At 44.4% G+C, this 24,274-nt stretch overlaps 1 protein-coding gene across 1 annotated transcript in view; it reads right to left on the bottom strand.

The window, feature by feature from the left end:
- LOC120060533 (protein Smaug homolog 1-like) overlaps window positions 1-24,274 on the bottom strand; it is a 92,646-nt gene that overhangs the window by 34,286 nt on the left and 34,086 nt on the right. The window contains exons 3-4 of the mRNA XM_039009923.1: window positions 5,299-5,883; window positions 609-950 (exon numbers count right to left, since the gene is read on the bottom strand). Coding sequence (XP_038865851.1) covers window positions 609-950; window positions 5,299-5,883 — 927 coding nt within the window. The remainder of the gene's footprint in view (window positions 1-608; window positions 951-5,298; window positions 5,884-24,274) is intronic.

The following is a 24,274-nucleotide window of genomic DNA, read 5'->3' as shown; positions in this document are numbered from 1 at the left end:
CACCAGATACTGACACCAGATAGTTACTTTGATTTTGACCCCCCCTTTGTTCAGGGACACATTATTCCATTTCTGTTAGTCACATGTCTGTGGAACTTGTTCAGTTTATGTCTGTTGTTAAATCTTGTTATGTTCATACAAATATTTACACATGTTAAGTTTGCTGAAAATAAACGCAGTTGACAGTGAGAGGACATTTCTTTTTTTGCTGAGTTTAGTAGTCTAAACCTATCGATGTTTCATTGAGCTGGGTGAATGGAATATGAATGACAGTCATCCAATATGATATAATATAAAAAAGGCCATGCTCATTAACAAATAATGTTAGAGGAAATTCTAGAAAACACTTTAACCATCTCAGACCAGGACACAAAGCTCTGTTCCAACTGACATTGATAGACGTGGAATTTTTTTAACTTATTTTTTCATCAATGACTGGATCACTACACTAAAAATCGAACTAACTATCAAACGCATTTGGGGGGCAGACGCGGTCACCTCAAAACAAACAATTGATGAGGGACATCCTGAAGTGAACACCCTCCACCCCCCTAGCCCCCATGGCTGCCTGTCCGCTACGCATGAGAGCGGTGGAGTACTGAACTCACCACTCATGCCGCTGCCCTCCTTATGAAATGTGCTGCTGCGGTACAAGCCTCCTCCACAGCAACCTCGTCCTCCTAGACCTGCGTCCTCCAGGTGCTCGCTGCCGCCACTGCCCGAAGACGCTACGCTGCTCTGGGGGGAGAGGGGTGCGTGGTGGGGGTCGGTGGGGGCCAGCCCCAGCCCTCCTCCTCCTCCCCGGGGCCCGCACAGGTCCTCCTGGGAGAGCCAGCCATGACCCAAACCCAAGGAGGAGGAACCGGCCAAGGAGCCGTCACTCATCGGGGGGGTAAGGGACACCGAACGCTTCAGGGGACTGTGCTGCCCGCCGCCTCCGCCAAACAGGACTGCAAGACACACACAAGAGACAGGGGGGTGGGGGTGGGGAGGCCCAGACAGTTAGAAAGGGGCTCAGTTCTGCTAGGATACTACCATGATAACACACTGTGTTAGTTTGAGAGCTAGTAGGGACATGGACAGACAGGCATGGTGAGGCCCAGACCAGACCTGAGTCTTAGCCCCCAGCTCAACTTTACTACTGTAACCAATTTACTGATGATTATAATGTCCATTCACAACACACTGTTCTCCCAGCCAGAGGCTTCTGTCTTTCTGTACCAGAGGGAAGTAGGGGTGGCAGGTAGCCTAGTGGTTAGAGCGTTGGGCCAGTAACCGAAAGGTCGCTAGATTGAAGAGGCCGCTGAGCACAGTTGGGTTACAGAAAACACAACTAGTCCTATTTATTTTATTTGTCTGAAAAACAAGCGAGCAAGAGAAGGGGAGAGACGGAGACCTTTTCCCCTGCTTTTACACCTACACAACAGGTAAACCTTGTATGGCGTCACAGAACATTCCAGAAGTAGCTGGAGTAGGACAATTCCACAGTAACGGAATTATGCCGATTCAGATATTTCACTTTAAAATGTATGCCAAACAAAAACCATTGATTTCCAACTCTATGCACAATGACTACTTTGAACAATTTACACAGAAAACTTCACAAAAACACATGTACTGGAAGAACTGTGCAGATGCAATGCTTGGTTAAAGAATTACGGTAAAAACTCCCTCCGTTTTGAATTCAACCACGTTTTCCTACATTTCTGTTAAATATCTGCTACGAATTAAGAATCAAAAGATGTCTGCAGAAAGAATGGAGTGTCAGCTATGACAAGAGGCAAGTAGGCTAGTAGTGATGGGGCTCTAGTGAGAGGTAAAAGCATGCTGCATGCTCAAGGATGAAAACATGTATTTTGGATATTGAACTACAGTTGCTGAAGTGGATTATACTTCCAGTGAAGGAATGGCGGTAATGGAATTACATCATGCGTCCCTGATCTATACAGAAATGTATAATTATGGATATTAATATAATTATATTCATGGTGATGTATGCTGAATAGGTACACACATGTAGAAATATGCAATACCCTTCTTTTGCATAATTGGGTACTATTCTACACAGTGGCTATTATGGTAATGAGTTCCACCCCCAAACAAGACCATTATATGGTTAGTCCAGAATAGACCAAATCTGAAACAATCATAATAGACCCATTTCGCTTTTCATATTATTTTTTTTATACAAATGTTAGAATTTTTGTTCCACTTTGACATTAGAATATTTAGTGTAAATCGTTGACAAAAAAGAAGACAATTAAATCAATTTTAATCCCACTTTGTAACAAGAAAATGTATAAAAAGTCACAAATATAGACTCTTCGCTTTCATTGAACACCCAATTTGACATGCTCCTATGAACTCCAATTTAGATGGAAATGCCCAGTAGACAGAGCGGGCACGCTGGCTTCGTAGGCAAAAAAATAAGATGTACTGGAGACGGCTTAATGTGCCCACTGTCCGGCCGGTGTCTCTCTCTGTGTGTGTGTGTGTGTGTGTGTGTGTGTGTGTGTGTGTGTGTGTGTGTCGCCTGTCAGTCTCTTTCTCCCCCTATATGTGGCACCACTAACTGTGTTAGCCTGGCTATGTATAGGACTTCACGGGCTGGTTTAAAATAGGTGGCCAGCTAACATTACAAGTTCCAGTCCCTAAATATTAGCCATTTTCCTTAAATACAGACTCTCCACAAAGGCTACCTTACATGGGTAAGGGATGGGACGTGGTGCCTGGGATGGCGATAGGGAGGTACGCATGTGGGGTGTGGTGGGGTGAGACGGAGACAGAGACAGACGGGCGGGGGGGGATTGTGTGTAGAAATATTGCATTGTTGAAAAATATGGAGACTTGACCCATTGAAAGATCATTCTCTATTTTTATGACTGGACCATAGTACTCTATGGTTGGCAGACTCTATGAATATGCCAATCATAGAGTACTATGGTCCAGTCATAAAAATAGAGAATGATCATTCTATGGGTCAAATTTCCATAATTTTCAACACACAATTTCCATTTTGCCATAATCAACAATTCCTTTGTTTATAAACTATATTGAACAATAAAATCTCATTCCTAAACACTTCCTGAGTAGCCTATAACAGCCCTATGACTTAACTGGTATAAATATACAATCAAAATAGAGAGAATTACTTAATTTGGGCATAAGATGAAAAACCTTAGCTAGCTCATTTAGCCACTAAATCTCTTCTAACCTAACCACCATAATAAACTGCCCTGGCTGACAGTCAATTAATTTGAAGATTACTAGGGCCACACTCAGTAAGCAAACATTGAGGGAGGTTGCAGATAGAAATGTCGTGAATAGAGCTGACATGATTCCTTATTCTACATATCAGAGAGGCATGTTTGTTCTACATAACATATCTCTATCTGAACATTCCAGAAAGTTGTGCACTGCTGAATGCAACCCCAATTCAAACACATTGAGACAATTTATGCTTGATTCTGAAAATGTGGTCGGAGGCTCCGTTTGGAGGGTGTGACGCAATTCGGAGCCTCCAGAGTCACGCAGAGGCCAAATTGAGCTCAGTACCACATCTCCGTGCGCCTCCGAAATTTTGCAACAATGCGGAGGGCTCTGTATAGCTCCGCCTTGACATGATTGGTTGATGGTAGATGGGGGCGGGAGGTCCTGTATAAACACAAACTCTCTCCCTTGACAACTTCCTTCACAACAGCTCTGCGCTGCTCCGCAAAGCGTAAGAAGTAGGAAATCCCCGACTTCCGTATCACCGTAAATGCTGCACGGCCAATGCAGACATTGAATTGACCATAAAGTGTCTTTAATCATCCTGTGGTGACTGACCATTGGCTAAAGGAGGGCAACTCTAGATTTGTAAAATCGCTCATTTGTGCTATGGACTGATGGACTTCTGAAACTCCCAAGCACAGTAAAAAAATAAATAAGAGGATCTTGCGCAGGGCCCAGAGCTTTAAATGTGTCCTTATTTATATCTCCAGCTGTCTCCTTCATCTGAGAAAAAAAGACCCTTGCATTCTTCAACTGGAAATATCCTGCTCTAACCACAGATATGTTCAATCTGAATAGCTTTGGAGTGCTGGGCCATAGGGCCTACACACACCCACCTCCCACTTTAGACTTCAACGCAGCGGGTAGACATTTTCCGCCCATTTGTCAGAGGTGGCTAGTGGCTGGCTGACTTGGGTTTCTTTGGAGTTTACCTGTGTGGCGGGCCTTATAGCATTGGTTCCGGCTGAGGGTGCTCTAGAACAGGGGTTCCAAAACATTTTCACTCAGCCCCCCCTTCCAGCACTGGAGAACATCCTCCCCCCCTCGTGTCTATTTCTACGGGTATAAGCACAAACTGTTCATGACACAAACTGTTCACACCCCTCATTTTAAAGCTAATTTCCTACAATTCGATTTTGCCATATCTTATATGTGATATTTGAGTGACTCAAACATTTCAACAAAACCTATGGGCTGAAAAACCTAGCTAAAAAACATTAGCTGACATGGGCTAGTTGATCTGGACATTCCTTAAAAGTTATAAATAGCTCTCCAAGGTCTGCAATGACAACAGGAAAACTGTGTGTGTGTGTGTGTGGGGGGGTCATCTAGACTCTTGAGACTTTGACGCCACTTTATTTGAAAAGGTTACTAACACAACTAAAGGAGGTGTGAAAGTGACATTGTAAACTATAATTTCAGAGTGTCCCCCGACAAGTCCGTTTAATAAAGACCGCACTCTCATCAGCATCACGGAACCCTGATTAAGCACATGCAAACTGCTGAGTGAGCTGCTAAGAGTGAGTCTTCCAATCCAAAACAACAACAAGAAGTGGAGGTGGCCACATAACACTGCTTCCTTTCCTTTCCCCCTTTAATTCACCACAACTGACGGTGAAAAGCCTGGGTAGGTCTTCAAACCTAACCTAACTCTTTACTTGGTCTAGGCCAGGTTAATACTGTGACAGCCTCAGCGGGGTCCCCGACAATCAGATGTATTTGGTTTTCAGGGATACATTACCTTCAACCTAGCTTCCTTTTTCCCTGAAAACCGGATGTGGGGACTCCGCTCAGGCGTTTATGTTATGCCCATTTTATGTTAGTTACTACTATGACAACATTGGGACAACTGTTGATGTAAACAGAGCTTAATTAATACATTTGATTGATTGATTGGACTCCTTTCAGATCAGTGCTGCTCCAGATAGAAAGTAAACCAGGAGAGGAAAGGAAGAAAGGAAGCCATGTCAGACAATTGGGACTTCGCTATAAAAAGCAGGAAGTCGAAAAAGAAGAGCCACTCACTGGTGTTGCTGCTGCCGCCCGTGCCCACCGTGTTGATACTCCCAGGTACCGATGAGGACGGGTAGAGAGCCAGGTGCCCACCATTCTCACACCCTCCCTGCCCCTGCTGCTGCCATCCGCTGCCCAACCCCGAGTCCCTCGATCCCTGCCAGCCGTTGAGCCGATCGTCTGAGCCGTAGCGCTGGTGGTGATACAGGTGACCCAGGTGGCCCACAGAGGAACCCAAACTGGAACCCGACGTTGAGAGCGTTGAGGGGGGCGTTTGATGGTGCGAGGCTGGGGAGGGGGGCAGCCGTTCCAACGAGTCGGCCCGGGCAGCAGCACGTTCCTCCAGGTGATTGAGCCAGAGGGCGAGGGCGGCTCGGTCGTCCAGTGAGGTGGCCGGGTGGATGAGGGCGTAGGAGAGGAGCTGGCGCGACTCTTCCAGATGGCGGCCGTGCTCGATGGTGTGTGCCAGGATGCGGGGGAGGAGGCGCATGTACTCGCCCTTGGCTTCGACGTTGCCCGGCTTGAGCAGGGGCAGGTGGGTGAGGACGAGGGAGATGACGCGCTCCTTGGGCTCACCCTGCCACTGGCTGATCACCACTGGGGGAGGAAGAGAGAGAAGGAAGAGAAAAAGAGAGGAACGGTTAATACAGTAACACATAACAATGGCTTATTCAGAGTGGTGTGACTTTTTGAATTTACAGATAGCAAATGTGCAGTGTTTTCCATTAGTGCCGGCTGTCGTCTATACAGCCGGTTACACACTCATTTTCAGCCAGAAAAAAAGTCTGCCGAGCCATCTCCTGCTGGAATGAACGATATGATCGTGATAACAAAAGGACATGAGTTCCTGTATGTTCACTCGACCTAGAATACCTAAAATGCCGACCGTATTATCTCCCAAGAGAATTATCTTCAGTCATAGTCACAGCCATGTATATCCCCCCCTCAAGCCGATACCACGACGGCCCTCAAAGAACTTCACTGGACTTTATAAAAAACCACATATCCTGAGGCCGCATTTATTGTAACTGGGGATTTTAACAAAGCAAATTTGAGAACAAAATCTGCTGAAGTTCTATCAACACATCGACTGTAGTACTCGCGCTGCTAAAAGCACTCGACCACTGCTACTCCAACTTCCAGGATGCCTACAGGGCCCTTCCCCGCCCTCCTTTCCGCAAATCTGATCACGACTCCATTTTGCTCCTCCCTTCCTACAGGCAGAAACTCAAAACAGGAAGCACCCGTGCTAAGGACTATTCAACGGTGGTCTGATCAATCAGAATCCACGCTTCAAGATCTTGATCACGAGGACTGGGATATGTTACGGGTAGCTTTCGAGAATAATGTCAACGATTACACTGAGTGACTGAGTTTATCAGGAAGAATCATGCAAGCTAATAGGCGGGCCACAAACAGACAAATAAAGGTGCAGTACAACAGCGGTGTGCAGAATGGCAACATGAAATGCACAACTCGTTGAACCTTGTCACGGATGGGCTGTTGCAGCAGATGACCACATTGGAGGTTCCACTACTATCAGCCAAAAACAAGAAAGAAGCGGCTCCGGTGGGCACACGATCAGCAACACTGGACAATTGAGGAGTGGAAAAATATCACCTGGAACATGAGCTCAGTTTACTTGAGTGGCCTACGCTGTCCCAGACCTCAATCCAATAGAGCATCTTTGGGATGAGATGGAACGTTGAATGTTCGCATCATGAATGTACCGCCGTCCAATCTGCAGCAACTCTGTGATGCCATCGCATTTCTGACACCTTGTACAATGCCCCGAATAATAATAAACTTTTGACTGGTACTGTATGTATGTCCTCAGATCCTCAAAAGGTTCTACAGCTGCACCATCGAGAGCATCCTGACTGGTTGCATCACTGCCTGATATGGCAACTGCTCGGCCTCCGACCGCAAGGCACTACAGAGGGTAGTGCGAACTGCCCAGTACACATCACTGGGGCCAAGCTTCCTGCCATCCAGGACCTCTATACCAGGCGTTGTCAGAGGAAGGCCCTAAAAATTGTCAAAGGCTCCAGCCACCCTAGTCATAGACTGTTCTCTCTGCTACCGCATGACAAGCGGTACCGTAGCGCCAAGTCTAGGTCCAAGAGGCTTCCAAACAGCTTCTACCCTCAAGCCATAAAACTCCTGAACATCTAGTCAAATGGCTACCCAGACTATTTGCATTGCCCCCCTTCCCCCTCCACACCACTGCCACTCTCTGTTGTCATCTATGCATAGTCACTTTAATAACTCTACCTACATGTACATACTACCTCGAATAACCGGTGCCCCTGCACATCGACTCTGTACCGGCACCCCCATGTATATATTGTTATTTTTTACTGCTGCTCTTTAATTACTTGTTACTATTATCTCTTATCCATATTTTTTATATATTTTTTAAACTGCACTTTTGGTTAGGGGCTTGTAAGTAAGCATTTCACTGTAAGGTCTGCACCTGTTGTATTCGGCGTATGTGACTAATAAAATGTGATTTGATGTAGGGGTGTAACAATGTTATATGATGTACTGTTTGATCTTTTGTTTTATGTGTAGTGTAGCAGCTAATGGGGATCCTTAATAAATACAAATATAGTGGTGCCCGCCTCAGAGCTGTGCCTACTTCCTATGGCTCTGGGCTAAAGGCCCAGTTTATTCTCATGACCTCCAGTAACACCTTTCTCCTAAATTTAGAGCCCTCCATTTGACTTGGACCGAGGCCTGCTCTCTTTCCCTCGCTCTTGCTTTCACTATTCCCCCCAAACTCCTATGGCTGTCCTACTGTCTACAATGCTCCACACACTCTTTTCTTCCCTCTTGACTCCCTTTAGCCTGCTTTTCACTCTCTCCTCCTTCTCACCCCTCCCTCAAGGTTCAGTTTTGAATTGGCAGCTTATACAATAGCCTAGTCATCTTTGGGACTCTCTCTTCCCCTTCCACGTTCCTCTTGCCTCCCTCCCCCTGCTCTATTCCCCTTCACGTCCTCCCTACTTTCAAATATAGATGACAGACAAAAACAGTTTGAGGTGGCAAGTCTTCCACCCTCTGTCTCCGAGTGTCAGTGCCATTCATCCATTCCTTGTCTAGCCGGGAGGGAGAGTGACGTTGATCAAGCTTTATTAACACGGGATTATGTTCAGTGCTTTTTAAAAGGGTATCCATTCACCTTGTGCTCTGAGACACACACCAATAACCTAGAATGCAAAAGTTGTGTAAGCGCGTGCGCACACACACACCTCCAACACCATCATCAAATTCACTGTCGGCACAACGGTGGTAGGCCTGATTACCGGCGACGATGACCTGGCAGTGTGGTGCCGGAGCAACAACAGCAAGACCAAGGAGCTGATCGTGGACCACATCGACAGGGTAGCAGTGGAGCAGGTAGACAGCTTCCAGTTCCTCGGTGTTCAAACACACAAGCACAGTCATGAAGACTCGACAGTGCCTCTTCCCCCTCAGGAGTTTGATCAAGTTTGGCATGGGCCCTTAAAATCCTCAAAAAGTTCTACAGCTGTACCATTGAGAGCATATTGGCTGGCTACATCACTGCTTGGTATGGCGATAGCACCACCCTCAATCGCATGGCGCTACAGAGAGTTGTGCGGACAGCGCAATTCATCACTGGGACCAAGCTCCCTGCCATCCAGGACCTCTATATCAGGCGGTGTGAAAAGAAGGCCCGGAAAATCATTAAAGACTCCAACCACCCAAGTAATTGAGTATTTTCTCCCCTGCCGCATGGCAAGAGATACCGGTGCATCAAGTCTGACACCAACAGGCTCTTGAACAGCTTTTATCCCCAACCAATATGACTGATAAATAGCTAACAAAATACAGTAGCTACACAGACTATCTTGATTTACCTTCTATATAAATGTTTGCACTCTCTCTCTATACACACACTGTCCCTCCATCATTTGCTAACTCACACATAATATACACATACATTTATACTGACTCCACACACACGCTCACATACAGTGCCTTGCAAAATAATTCATCCCCCTTGGCGTTTTTCTTATTTTTTGCATTACAACCTGTAATTTAAATGGATTTTTATTTGGATTTCATGTAATGGACATACACAAAATAGTCCAAATTGGTGAAGTGAAAAAAATAACTTGCTTCAAAAAAATTCTAAATGGAAAAGTGGTGCGTGCATATGTATTCACCCCCTTTGCTATGAAGCCCCTAAATAAGATCTGGTGCAACCAATTAAACTTCAGAAGTCACATAATTAGTTAAATAAAGTCCACCTGTGTGCAATCTAAGTGTCACATGATCTCAGTATATATACACACAGTACACCTGTTCTGAAAGTCCCCAGAGTCTGAAACACCACTAAGCAAGGGGCACCACCAAGCAAGCGGCACCATGAAGACCAAGGAGCTCTCCAAACAGGTCAGGGACAAAGTTGTGGAGAAGTACAGATCAGGGTTGGGTTATAAAAAAAATATCAGAAACTTTGAACATCCCACGGAGCACCATTAAATATGTTAAAGAATATGGCACCACAACAAACCTGCCAAGAGAGGGCCGCCCACCAGACAAGGAGGGCATTCATCAGAGGCAACAAAGAGACCAAAGATAACCCTGAAGGAGCTGCATAGCTCCACAGCATAGAGGTCCATAGGACCACTTTAAGCCATACACTCCACAGAGCTGGGCTTTACAGAAAAGTGGCCAGAAAAAAGCCATTGCTTAAAGAAAAAAAATACGCAAACACGTTTGGTGTTTGCCAAAAGGCATGTGGGAGACTCCCCAAACATATGGAAGAAGATACTCTGGTCAGATGAGACTAAAATTGAACTTTTTGGCCATCAAGGAAAACGCTATGTCTGGCGCAAACCCAACACCTCTCATCACCCCGAGAACACCATCCCACCAGTGAAGCATGGTGGTGGCAGCAGCATCATACTGTGGGGATGTTTTTCCATTGGCAGGGACTGGGAAACTGGTTAGAATTGAAGGAATGATGGATGGCGTTAAATACAGGGAAATTCTTAAGGAAAACCTGTTTCAGTCTTCCAGAGATTTGAGACTGGGACGAAGGTTCACCTTCCAGCAGGACAATGACACTAAGCATACTGCTAAAGCAACACTCGAGTGGTTTAATTTAAATGTCTTGGAATGGCCTAGTCAAAGCCCAGACCTCAATCCAATTGAGAATCTGTGGTATGACTTAAAGATTGCGGTACATCAGCGGAACCCATCCAACTTGAAGGAGCTGGAGCAGTTTTCCTTTGAAGAATGGGCAAGAATTCCAGTGGCTAGATGTGCTAAGCTTATAGAGACATACTCCAAGAGACTTGCAGCTGTAATTGCTGCAAAAGGTGGCTCTACAAAATATTGATTTTGGGGGGGTGAATAGTTATGCACGCTCAAGTTGTTTTTTTGTCTTATTTCTTGTTTGCATCTTCAAAGTGGTAGGCATGTTGTGTAAATCAAATGATACAAACCCCCCAAAAATCTATTTTAATTCCAGGTTGTAAGGCAACAAAATAGGGAAAATGCCAAGTGGAGTATACTTTCGCAAGCCACTGTGCAAGCTGCTGCTACTCTGTTTATCATTTAGCATATTCCCCTTACCCATATACATATCTACCTCCATCACTCCAGTATCCCTGCACATTGTAAATATGGTATTGGAACTTACTTTTTTTTCTGTATATAGTATGCTAACTTTATTGTGTATTTCATAGTGTTTTTTCTAGTAATAGATTGTTATTGATTATTTCATTGTTGGAGTTTGAGTTTGCAAGAAAGGCATTTCACTCTAAAGTGGTATCCACTCCTGCATATGCCCCACTTGTGGGAATTTGTTAACACATCATTACAGTTGGAGTACAACTGTAAGACAAGGAGACTCAACAAAATACTATTGAGTCACACCCTGGGGGTTTGGAAGAACAACAAAATGCCCAGACTTTGCCTGTCAAGATGTCAGTTCACAGCGTTCAGAGTTCAGAGGTCAAAGTGGGGCCGCTAGGCTTGGGAAACACGACGCTAGTGAACCCAGAGGAATGCAGCAATGAAGGAGGAGTTGGGAGAGTTCTGAAGTCTGTGTCTCTTCCTCTTCCCTCCCTCTCTCTCACTCTTCCCCCTCCTTCTATCCCGACCCGTGCTGACCCTTCAGGGTAGAAGTGCTAAACTCATCCAACTCCAGCAGAAAAAGGAGAGATAAGAGGGGGGAAAAAATAATAAGAAAAGCAGAGCAGACACAGTGGAGGGGCTGTGAAAGAGGTATGGAAACAGTGAGTAGCTGCTCCTTCCAGTGTAATCCCCCCTCTCCCTTTCTTTTACCACCCACCCACCCACTCCCACTGCTTCTCTCTGATGCTCTCTCACTCCATCAGTCTCTCTCAAACTCCCTTGTTCCTCCTCATTTTTGTCTCTCCCACTGAAAGGTGTCAGTCTCTGCCTTTCTCACTCTCTAATAGCTTCCTCTGTCCTCCCAGTCTCTCTCCTCCTCTGGCCTGTTCTAGGTGAAACAATGTTGTGCTGCCTGCCTGGTGAACTTTGCACGGCACCCCTGCCCAGCAAAAAAACACTGTTGCCACTGCCAAGGGTGTAGCTTTCTAATGTCCTGCATTGGGCCATAGTTTGGTTTATTTCTCTTCACACACACAAACAACCCCTCCCCTGCCTACAGCCTTCCCTTTTGCCTAAAATATACATTTTTTCCCCTCAACAATTGATTATGATTGAGCACAGAGTAAAGAAAGGTATGGGTCAGGACACAGGCAAGCAGGCAGGCAGATGGACAGAGTGGGAGCGACAGACAGAAAGACACAGAGCAGCAGACAGACAAAATGACAATTTTTACTCAATGCCTTAGTGTGACTTGATCAACCACCATAGTTATGTCGCTCATCAAAAAGGGTGTTTCCTTTGCTCTGAGAATAAACACGTGTTTTTCACATGGGGGCCACTTTTCGAAGGCATGCGTGGTTGGTTCTCTCACTCCCTGAGCTCAGCCCAACTGTCTCCCAGCGGGTCTTGTGCCACAACCCCCATGGACAGTACAGCAGAGACTAGAGACAGTATACCAACCATAACAATAAAATCAGGGTTAAAAGGTACCAAGTCCTTTCTATAGATTATATTTCTATGATACCAAGCCCTCATACTAGGGGTGATCGACTCCAGGATTTTTGACCCTGACTCTTGTCGACTCCCAAAACACGCTGAAATGGCTGCACATTCACATACACACCACCTCAGTATTGCAGAGTCCTACTAGGAATACTAATTGTGTTTTCTAGAGAGGACTGGCATGAGTATGATGCTGCCCATTTGCTTGTCAATTTACAAAAGGCTTATTTTGTTTGAATATAGAAGGTGATGTGTAGGAACTAGAATTTTTCAGTGTATTTCTGCTGTGCTCGGCCTTGACATCCCATGAGATGATGTGGCGCACTCTACTCTGATAAACCTATTCTTTGCCGTATTATCTAGCCCTATTCGGACAGGACTAGTAATACTAGAGACGTTGGTTATGTCATTATTATCCAAGCATCAGCGTTTTTCCAGAGGACAATTCACACGGGATTCGTTTTTTCCAAACTTAATTTTTTACTCATGGCTAATGACGGAAGCCTGGAGTGGAGGTTTTGATTTCAACGTCATGTCTAAAAACGATAATAGGCTACACAAATAACGCGTGCTTTGCTGACAAATGTATAGGTGTCACCATAATATTTAAATTGAGAAAGTGGGATCATAATCCTTATCTTAGCGATCCATGGTAGACGTCCCTCCTAATAAAAATGCCCCCCGTCCTGCTGATTTGAGCTGCTGAACAGTATTTCCACTTGAGATGCGTTTATGGATGAGAAAGTGAACTTGCCATTGGGAATCGGGGATGCCCTGCTTTGCTATCTATTGCCTAGGTAAACTACTGTATCAACAGCCAGGGTTTAATTAAATAAGCTATAGGCACATATTGGCCTAATTAAACTGACGCATTTGGCAATGTTCACCTTCAATTCAGTGGCACAATGTGGAATAGCTGAGCCATACTAATTAGGAGGCCAGTGAGTGTAGCAGAATGAGGCAAATCAGCACACAATTGTAGGAGAAGATCCTCCCGCAGCGGAGATGCTTATGGTATTGATGACATCATCACAGTGGCTACTAGTACTCACCTGCAGCTCACCTCCGCCCTAGTCACACCCCTTTCACCTCCTACGCCGCCCACAGTATTACTCGGCCAACGACTGTATAATCTGAGTCAATGTAGCAGAATTAAATACCCACAAAATAAATTATGTGGGTGCTAGATTGACTCAGTTTACAGTCTGCTTTGCTGGCTGCCGAGGTTGATGCGGAGAAAGAGGAAGTCAATGAGTGTAGTAGCACATGTGAACTAGTTGACAGGTGAGTGCTAGGCTCTTTAAGTCATCCTTCCTCAATTCCTCTCCTAAAAACCCATTGGAGAAGAAGGTCAGAGGGGAGGGCCCTTGTGCCTTCTCCAATACAGTTGTGATACAATACAGGAGAAAGGAGGAGGAGAAGATAGGATGCAAGTATTCAAGGAAAGAATAAGTGAGACAAAGCTCTAGTAGCCATCTTGTGATGATGTCACCCGCCCTGAGACCTAAAGTACTGTTTTCCGAGCCCAACCTAGACCATGTTTTTGGTAGGATAATGGACGCTGCTTTCTGGGTATGAAGTGCTGTTGTGGACAGGGGTTGCATTCCAGGTCAGCCATACAGGGATTGTTACTCCCACACCAATGTTCAAGGAGATCAGCTGCAAATCTGTGCAATATCAGACAAAATGAGAGTGGGTGACAACCAAATACAACAGACAAACAGGGAATATTCAATGATCGGGATGAGATCAGTTCTTCCACACCGATCGACAAACCATTTCTGTATGGATCTCGCTTTGTGCACGGGGGCATTGTCATGCTGAAACAGGAAAGGGCCTTCCCCAAACTGTTGCCACAAAGTTGGAAGCACAGAATAGTCCAGAATCTCATTGTATGCTGTAGCGTTAAGATTTCCCATTTCATGAAGCTCCTGACAAACAGTTCTTGTGCTGACGTTGCTTCCAAAAGGCAGTTTGGAACTCTGTAGTCAGTGTTGCAACCGAGGAAAGGCGATTTTTACGCGCTACGCACTTCATCACTCGGCGGCCCGTTCTGTGAGCTTGTGTGGCCTACCACTTTGCGGCTGATCCGTTGTTGCTCCTAGACATTTCCACTTCACAATAACAATAACAGCACAGTTGACTGGGGCAGCTCTAGCAGGGCAGAAATTTGACAACTGACTTGTTGGAGGAGAGTGAGAGAGCGCGCGAGAGAGAGAGAGAGATGTGGTCACTGGGCGTACGCACCAGGCCCATTCTGGACTAGCCAAGTGCCTCCTTTTAATTAAATCAAACTTTGAGACACCAAATGACAGATGGGCTTGGATGCCAATTCAGCAGCTTGGGAAGCACGACTTCTGTACAGACCGAAGACAGACAACCACTTCTTCATGTCCATCCAACCAAAATAGTCTCAGAATAATGTTGAGTCATTGTGGGAAATGAATTACAAAAGTGATTTCTCTAACTGGCTGAGATGAGACAGACACCCCTGTCCCCCGTCTCGGCCCCATCCACTCAGCTCTGCCTGTTTCCCGTCTGAAGTTTACCTCATGACAGAGCAAAGAGCCGGGTTTATGGGGCCTAAGCCTACTGTCCTGTATTTATCCTGTTAGCCAAACAAACAGGGCCCAGGCGCTACCGGGGGCCTTCTTTATAGTGTGTTGAGTCAACAGGCGACTCGTTCCGTTCTACACAGTGGGTTTTTGTAATGCTTGACTTCACAAAGTGAGGGTTAGCCGTTAGGTGCAGTTAGCCCCCCGGAGGGTTATGCTAATGTTACTGAATGAATGGCAGTGACCAGTTACGATGATGGCCCAGCTTGTAGAAAAGTGCCACGGGAAGAGTTAGTGGTGGCTAACGCCAGCTCCCTCAGAAAAGCTCGCTCAAAAGAGCAACAGGAGGAGTTTAAATCCAGCCGATGGACTGAGAGAAGGGGGGAAAGGCAATGAAAAGTAGCCCAGAGCAAATGTTCCCTCAAAAAAAATTCAACACTGAGCAAATTTCAGGTCTGCTGAGCGCAAAATTGAACATTGAAAATTCTGTGCAACTTCCGCGCGTGTTTCCTGTGAACAGTGAGACTGTACCAGCTTTAAGTTAAAGTTTTAACAGTGGCCAAGTAGGCTACTGTGGCTATTTGATCATAATGTGGGCCTACCAGAGTTGCCTACCATAAAAAACAATGGAGAAAATGCATCCCATAACACTTTAACATGGAAATAGCTGTTCTGTCATTCAGTCTACAGTAGCAGCACGTGTGGTGTTCAATGTAGGCCTACATTTTTTATTTAACTAGGTAAGTCAGTTAAGAACAAATTCCCATTTACAATGACGGCCCGGACAACGCTGGACCAATTGTGCGCCACACTATGGGACTCCCAATCACGTCCGGATGTGATACAGCCTGGATTCGAACCAGGGAATGTAGTGATGCCTCTTGCACTGAGATGCAGTGCCTTAGACTGCTGCGCCACTCGGGAGCCCATGTGCTTTGCCTACAAGAAAATCGCTGTCAGTTACTTTTGCATACTAAGTCTTGCATAGTTTGTTTTGTTTCGGTATGTTCCATTGAAAGTGGCTAATATTGCATTGATTTGAGCATAATTCCCACAGTAGAGCGAAACGTTGATTGTCTTAACTAAAGGGGAAAACTCTAGAAAGTTGAGTGAAGTTCAATCACATGTGTCTCTAAGCGGGCTGATATTTCATCTGAGCAGCATTCTGAAGGGAGCTGTGCACCCATGCATGCACACAATTTAGAGGGAAAATTGACCCAAAGAGAAAGGGGTTTGTCTGTACTTTTCATGCCCCCCCCATCAACCACAGACAGAGAAAATAAAATAAAAACTGGGCCATGGCGGGAGAAACAATGCACAGTGCGCGCACCTACACACGAACACACACAATTTTACAGGAGAGGAAAAGCAACGGGCTGAGGGAGGGAAAAACATCCAAAACGTCCAGTTCGGAAAAGACAATTTGGAAACAAATGTAAGGAAAGCGAAGAAGGGGGGGGGGGTCAAAACCAAACCTTCTCCAAAAGAAGAAAGAATGACAAGTGATGGGGGAGAAATAAAAAGGAAAGAAAAACAGAAAAAAGCCCCCACACCCATATCCCTTCCTTCCCGAGTGGACTCTCTAGCTCAGTAGAGAGGAATGCGCTAGCATACCACTGGTCCTAGTTCAAGAATGCGCAGTTTCCAAGCCGGGACCGAGCCACTGCTGCATCCCCAAACCACCGCCGGTTAGACACATAGTTCCTCGTTGAGATCATATGCTCTAAACTACTGGACTAAAAACAGTCATGCACTACAGGTGACATCCATCGAAAACTACCAATGTATGCATATACAGATGAAACGGTATGAAAATGTCATATCATGATTATAGCGGCCAAAATTATCACGGTTATCAGTATTATCGCGTTATTGTTCAAATGTGCTGGAAATTGTTCAAAAAGTACTGACACACTGAAATCATTTCACCAAGTTTTATATTGAAAACCAACAAACAAATAAAATGAGCAGCACTATGCACTTTTTGTGTGCATAAACATTCAAATAATAACATTAACATTAAAGATGGCACCATGTGGCCATGAGGTGAAAGTTTCCCTAGTGCAGGTTTAAATGAACACAACCTTAAGCAAATCAAATGTGCATACGAAAGCAACACAAGTAAAGCAATGTGCATGTAAGAACAATACAACCATATGTAAACAAATCAAATGAACAGCATGGATTTGTATGTCCGTGTAACGGATGTGAAATGGCTAGCTAGTTAGCGGGTACGCGCTACTAGCGTTTCAATCAGTTACGTCACTTGCTCTGAAACCTAGAAGTAGTGTTGCCCCTTGCTCTGCAAGGGCCGATGCTTCGTGGGCGACCGTTGTTGATGTGTGCAGAGGGTCCCTGGTTCGCGCCCGTGTCGGGGCGAGGGGACGGTTTAAAGTTATACTGTTACATCCGTTCTCTCCTTCATAACGAATAAGGTGCTGCTGGCCTAACATCCTGTATGTATGCATCTTTGTTCACTTGAGATTGAAATGGAAAAATGTCAGAATATTTACTTTGTCTGGGTTAAGTAGTGATCTGCGAGCGGAGACAATGTGCCTGCTGGCGTTGGACTGGCGTTGAGGTGGACTACAAAGACAGAAGGAAACGCATATATATATTTGGAAAGACCTCTCTACAATTCAAAAATCCCCATTCACAGAAAGAGTTATGATAGCGTGGTTAACAAAAGTTGGAGAGAGGTACTTCAGCTCTGCAAAGGCCTTAGGTCTATATATTGTTAATGGTAGGACAAGGGGTGATTCATTGGGGAGATTCACATACAGCTCTGTGCTAGGCGCCAGTGTGCTGGACTGCTCCATAACTGACATTCCATCTGAACATATTAATGCATTTACAGTCATTCCACAACTTGCCCTGTCAGATTAAATCAGGAACCGTATGTATTCAATCTTCCATATTTGTATATATACAAAAAAGACCAGTGACAAAGCGCATGAGACAGCATTAAACAGCATTATTTGACCATGCTGGTCATTTATGAACATTTGAACATCTTGGCCATGTTCTGTTATAATCTCCACCCGGCACAGCCAGAAGAGGACTGGCCACCCCTCATAGCCTGGTTCCTCTCTAGGTTTCTTCCTAGGTTTTGGCCTTTTTAGGGAGTTTTTCCTAGCCCCCGTGCTTCTACACCTGCATTGCTTGCTGTTTGGGGTTTTAGGCTGGGTTTCTGTACAGCACTTTGTGACATCAGCTGATGGGCTATATAAATACATTTGATTTGATTAAACAGCGAAGAAATGTATAACATGCTGAACCTCTTTCAGCACATCAAATTTAGCTTTAGCAAAGAAAATATTAATTTGGAAACATATGAATTCAAACAACATTTCACAAACTGGCAACACAATTATATTTAAAAGAAATACTAATGTGGGTGGAAAAAAACTAAACATATTTTCAAAAATGGTTTGACAGTGAATGTAACACTGTCAGGAAAAACCTGAGGCAACTGTCAAATCAAAAACCCCACAGACCAGGATGAGTAAAATATCACCTGGCCCCCAATTTTTTTTAATTAAAAGTAAAAGTTGCTACAAGATAAAAAAAAATGTTTAAGCCATCTACTTGTCTAATCAGCTTGAGGAAATTGAAGAGGAAATGAACTCAAACTTGTTTTGGGAACTATGGGGAAAACATAATGCCTCACATAATAAGAAAAACAAATCCGGCAACACCTGGAAAAACATTTGAAATGTTTATGAAAATCCAGAATGTCAGAAATGTACAGAGACAGACCAAATTAGTTGATTAATACATTTTTTAAAAAGGTAGAAACAACCATTAAAAAGACCAACAACATCCATTGGGTATACCATCACTATAACAGAGCTGAAAGAGAAAATCAAAGCCCTAAAAAGTGTGGTAAAGCCTGTGTGCCAGACAGTATCTGCACTGAGATAGTGACGAAAAGCAGCCCTACGCTGCAGGAAGCCATACTCAAGCTTTTCAACCTAGTGCTGAATGTAGGATACTGGAGACAAATTCAACCCTAATAATTATTTTGGTATCTGCGTGACTAGTAAACGAGGGAAGGTTTTTTGAAGCATAATTAATACGAGGATACAGACCTTCCTTAATAAAAACAGTGTATCAAGTCCATGTCAAATTGGCTTCCTACCAAAACAAAGAACATCTGATCACATCTACACCCTTATCAAAAATCATGTTTATCAAATCCACCAAGAGTAAAATGTTTGCCTGCTTTATTGACTTCAATTCAATTCCATAAAGGAATCTTCCTCAAACTCATCCAAAAGGAAGAACCTACAAAGTTATTAAATCAATGTACAATGAAAATAAATGTTAAAATTGGTTAAAAAAAAAAGCTATGATTTTTTTGATACAGTGGCGAGATGTCACACTGAGCAGCAAACACTTTTTAATATCTATACCGATGAGCTTCCGAAACAATCTACATCTCCTGGGCTCCTCCTTAACAACAGATGACCTGTTTTTGTTGACTGCCAAAACTGGGCACTGACAGTGAAAATGAGCAAAACAAAAATTACGATTTTTCCAAAAGAAAGCCGGATCACAAGGAAATAAATACCACTTCAACATTGGAGAGGTCAAAATTGAGCACACCACTAATTATACATACCTTGCTCTTAACATCAGTGCATGAGTGTGGTTCGACGTCGCTATCAAAACACTGACAGAGAAAGCATGGAGAGCAATAAAGAAAACAAAACCGGACCTGCCAAACTTTTAGACGTTTTTTATAAAAGTACGAATTTTTATAAGTACGACTTCAGCGTGGCAGCAGCACCCCCGGCCCCGCGGAACTGACGACAACACGCGTGCGACACCACCATTGCTCAAATAGACATAGACAAATGCACCTTTTTTAACCTAATAATGATGTTGGCAGAAGACTAACTCAGTAGAAATGGTAGACTATAGATCACGTGTCAAACTCATTCCACGGAGGGCCGAGTGTCTGCGGGTTTTTCGCTCCACCCTTGTACTTCATTGATGAATTAAGGTCACTAATTAGTATAGAACACCCCTCACCTAGTTACCTAGGTCTTAATTTGAAAGAAAAACCAAAAACCTCCAAACAGTTGGCCCTCCGTGGAATGAGTTTTGACACCCATGCTATAGACTGTTGTGGGTACTTGGTAATTGGCTGCTCTTCAATAGCTAACTATAAATACATTTAAAATGTACAAATTAGGGGTCTAATCATCAGTCCCAACCGTTAAAACTCTAGACATACAAATTCAGGTAAGTCCCTCCCTGTTTTATTCCGTTTGCTTTTGTTTAAGAAAAAATGTAACAGATCGGGAGAATGAAAACACCTCAGGGTCAATGTTCCCTCAATTTTTTTGGTCACCGAGCAAATTTCAGGTCTGCTGAGCGGAAATACGATGCAACTTCTGGCAAATGTTTACTGTGAACACTGAGGCTGTACCCGCTTTAAGTTACAGTTTTAACAGTGGCTAAGTAGGCTACTGTGGCTATTTGATCATAATGTAGGCCTACCAGAGTGGCCTACCATCAAAACATTTATAAATGCATCCCATTGGGCCCTAATCTATGGATTTCACATGACTGGGCAGGGGCGGAATCAACTGACTGAACTAGGCCTATACGATCTTATTGCAGATCTCCATCCCGACCTAATCCATCAAGTTAGGTCTGACTACTAGGGTACCATTCATTCAACATGCCTTGTTGCCATTGGTGAACTGACTATTATCAAATCATTAGCAGCCTACTGTTGACATACAGCTATATCAAGCGGACAGATCGGGAACTGATTGATTAACATAGGCCTACTACTCTTTAACAGTTTAACATAACTTTCTGTGAAGGACGGTATTAGCAGAACAGGCCCCTATTCCATCCACTCAGCTGCACGCACTGAACTACTGTAACACAGCATGTTTCCTTGCTCGTCAAAGCACTATCGCCTACTACTACCATTGCCTAGATCATAGCATGTGTTATCGCTTATGCCTTGATCAACACCGACAGCTTTAATGAATTTTGGTACACCAGAAGTACATTCATTTCCAATGGAATGCTGCCTTTGCATTGCAGCATTGGGTTGCAGAGGCAGTTACAGTGTGTTCTGTGTGGTGCATGTGTCAGATTTGCCAAACATAAGCATCATATTGTATGAATAGACGGCTTGACCGAAATGGTAGCAGAAGGTGAATACTGAACTTTTATTGCACACATATCCAGATGATGATGCGTACCATTTTGAGAAATGATACTGTAGGTGTGATCGAGGCGCAAGTTATAGTAGACTAAACGCTGACATGTCCATGATAGCTATCTAATAACTATAGTTATGCTAGGTAATGGTTTGGCTTATCATGTTCATGTCTATATGGAAGAAGACTGTAGGAGGAAGTGGAGAGGACTCAGGGACAGGTATCAGAGTGAGAGAAGAAGAGGTCTGGGTCAGCAGCTTCAGGCCAGCAGCCTTGGCGCTTCTGCCACATTTTATTTTCTGGATCCATTTATTGTGCCAAGGGCAACGAGTGGCAATTTTACAGCCAGACCCTTTACTACGTCATCTACAAGTGTTGTCGCCACCGGTGCATCAAGACCCTCAACGTCATCTACAAGTGCGACCATCGCCTCCACCGGTGCAGCGAGACCCTCTACATCATCCACGAGTATGACCACCACCGGTGCAGCCATGGAAGACGATGAAATGGAGGAAGCACCTCTGGATCTAGGACCACCTGAGATTATTATGAACCTCACAGAAGTGACCACTGAGGACCTCGTTGAACAGGATGTGGCCGTGGAGACAAACGAGGAGAGAAACAGAGAGAGAAACAACGTCACACCAGGCGTCATCGGAGGTACCAGCCCCCAGATCCACTCAACTCATTTCAGCAGAGGCTCCTCCAAGCCGTCGAGAGGGATGCAGCCCAACCTGATGCTCACAGGGAGGATGAAGAGACCCTCTTTGCTATGAGCCTGGTGCCAACACTGAAGAGGCTGCCTCAGCAAAGAAAAGCAGCAGTCAAGGATAAAATGTATCAGCTGCTTTTCAAAGCCGAGTTCAATGGTACGTTTTTTCTCTCTCCACATAACAGGTAGTGTCATAAGTGTTGCGGCAGTGAGGTAAAGTAGGTCATTTTTACATGTAGGCTAATTGGTATTTCAGGTCAAAGTATTAATATGAGGCAAATGTATAGCTGTTGTTTCTGGGTTAGAAAATATCCTAAAACAACAGTTTGCTGTCTAAATATTTGCCTGTCATATTCATCTTTTGATCTGAAATACACATTCCATGAGTAAACAGCAAGTATTACCAACTTTACCACACTGTTCCAATATTTATGCCACTAACTACACTATGCAAGCAGTATTTAGTTAATATAACACCATAAAAGGTGAGATCTATGTTATGTTAAGCTTGTATGTGTTGTTTTTCTCTTCCCTTTCAGAGATGGAGTCCATTTAGCCGACCAGCTCACAGGAAGGACAGGAAGAGGAGAGGAAGGACAGGAAGAGGAGAGGAGTTGTCTGGTTGTTGTTTTGACCCCTCTCATTGTACTTTTCTTTTCACACGCGCCAGTTCTGTTTAAATTCAGTCAATTCATAAAGTAATTTGTTTATTAAGTCTTAGGATAGCATTCATTATTAGTGTTACATAGATTTCTGAATTGACAGAATTGAAACTCATACACCGGAGAATTCACAGATTCTCTTGTTGGTCTCTTACGAGACTAAAGGTGAATATATTTCTTTCATTTAAAACCACTTGAAAACCAGGGTGTTGAAACTGTTTGTGAAGTTATGTTCCATCGACTGGTCCATGAAGTCCAGGGGCCATGTGTTTGTTTAGCTGTGTTATGGCTACACAGTATTTTTTTTTTTTTTTTCAGAGACAGACAGACACACACACACACACACACACACACCACTCCTCTCTGTACTTCAGATCTCCAGTGCCCTGCCCTCTCTCTCTCTATGGCCATGTCTGAAGTTCCCCTACTACGTCTAGGCTTTATGAGTAGTGCCTGTATCTGTCTGCAGTTGTGCCAAAAATACATGCTCTTGTTGTTCTCTTACAGATTACAGGCTACACACCTCTTTCAATAGTTACATTTTTTTTAAACATTTTTACAACACACATACCTGTCATGATCTTTCCTGTACTTAAATACTTATTCAATTATGTTTTCATAGTCAGTTGTTTATTAATATCTCATTTAGACTTAATCTGATTATTTCATCCCTACACCTTTGCAGATCTAAGACAAGATGAAAGTAAAAACACATTCTCTTCCTCATTAGTTTTTTTTCCACCTGTATTTTGTCAGGCCAGTGAACATGGTGGTAAACTGTACTATTTATATGGACCCTAGGTTACCCTTTCCCTTTTATCATACTAACTGTATGTCGTATAACCTTAATTAGTGCTCCCGCTCACCTGATGTACCATGCCAGGTGTGTATAATACTGACGTTAATGGGAGAGGGAAGTGGTTATTAAGGTGTGGTCTTTACTCCCAAATGTCACTTAAATATAACTTCCAAATGAAGAGACAATGATACATAAAGTAATCTGGGGAAAAAAATGCAATTTTATGGACAACGGTGGATGGTTCTTAAAATAACCTTTGTGTTACGGGGCTCTTAAAAGAGCAGTTTCACTCCACGGCATAGTGCCATGGGACTTCACCTGCTGGCGATGAGAAGTAGGTGGTCAGCTTCTCCATCACTTGGAGTGCCTGTCTGGGGGCGTTGTTGGCACCTGCCCTGGTGACATCAGGTAGGTGACCATTTGGCCTGCCCATCTCCATCCGGAGCGGCTCCTGGAATGACCTCTGCAGGTAGTTGTGGAGAACACGTGGCCTTCACGCAGGCATCGACATTTGAGGGGCTGAGGCCAAGCACTCTCCGATACATTCTCCACCGGGCTGCCAGAATCCCAAAGGCGCATTCAACAACTAACCTTGCCCTGGACAGTCGTTTGTTAAAGATCCTTACAGGCTTTGGCTATGGCAGCTGGCATCCAGCCTAGGGCCCCATGAGGTTGGGTCTCAAAGGGAAGGCCTCGTCGCTGACGAAGACGTGGGGAACAGGTCCCAGGTCTTCAGCCCCAGGGAGTGATGCAGGTGGTGGAATCTCCAGGGTGCTATCCTGAAGTGCCTGACCGAAGGCAGAGTCCGGAGGGTCCCGCCATCACTTCCCTTGCCGTAAGCACCAACATCGACAACACGGAAATAGATGGCATCTACTACAGCCAAGAGTACAACTGAATATGTACCCTTGTAGTTGTAGAATTGCGAACCTGAGCACGGTGGAGCCTGGATTACT

The sequence above is a fragment of the Salvelinus namaycush genome, chromosome 15, assembly GCF_016432855.1.
Source record: "Salvelinus namaycush isolate Seneca chromosome 15, SaNama_1.0, whole genome shotgun sequence".
NCBI lineage: Eukaryota > Metazoa > Chordata > Actinopteri > Salmoniformes > Salmonidae > Salvelinus > Salvelinus namaycush.
The sequence above is the reverse complement of the archived record's forward strand: the minus strand, read 5'-3'. Positions and strand labels throughout refer to the sequence as shown.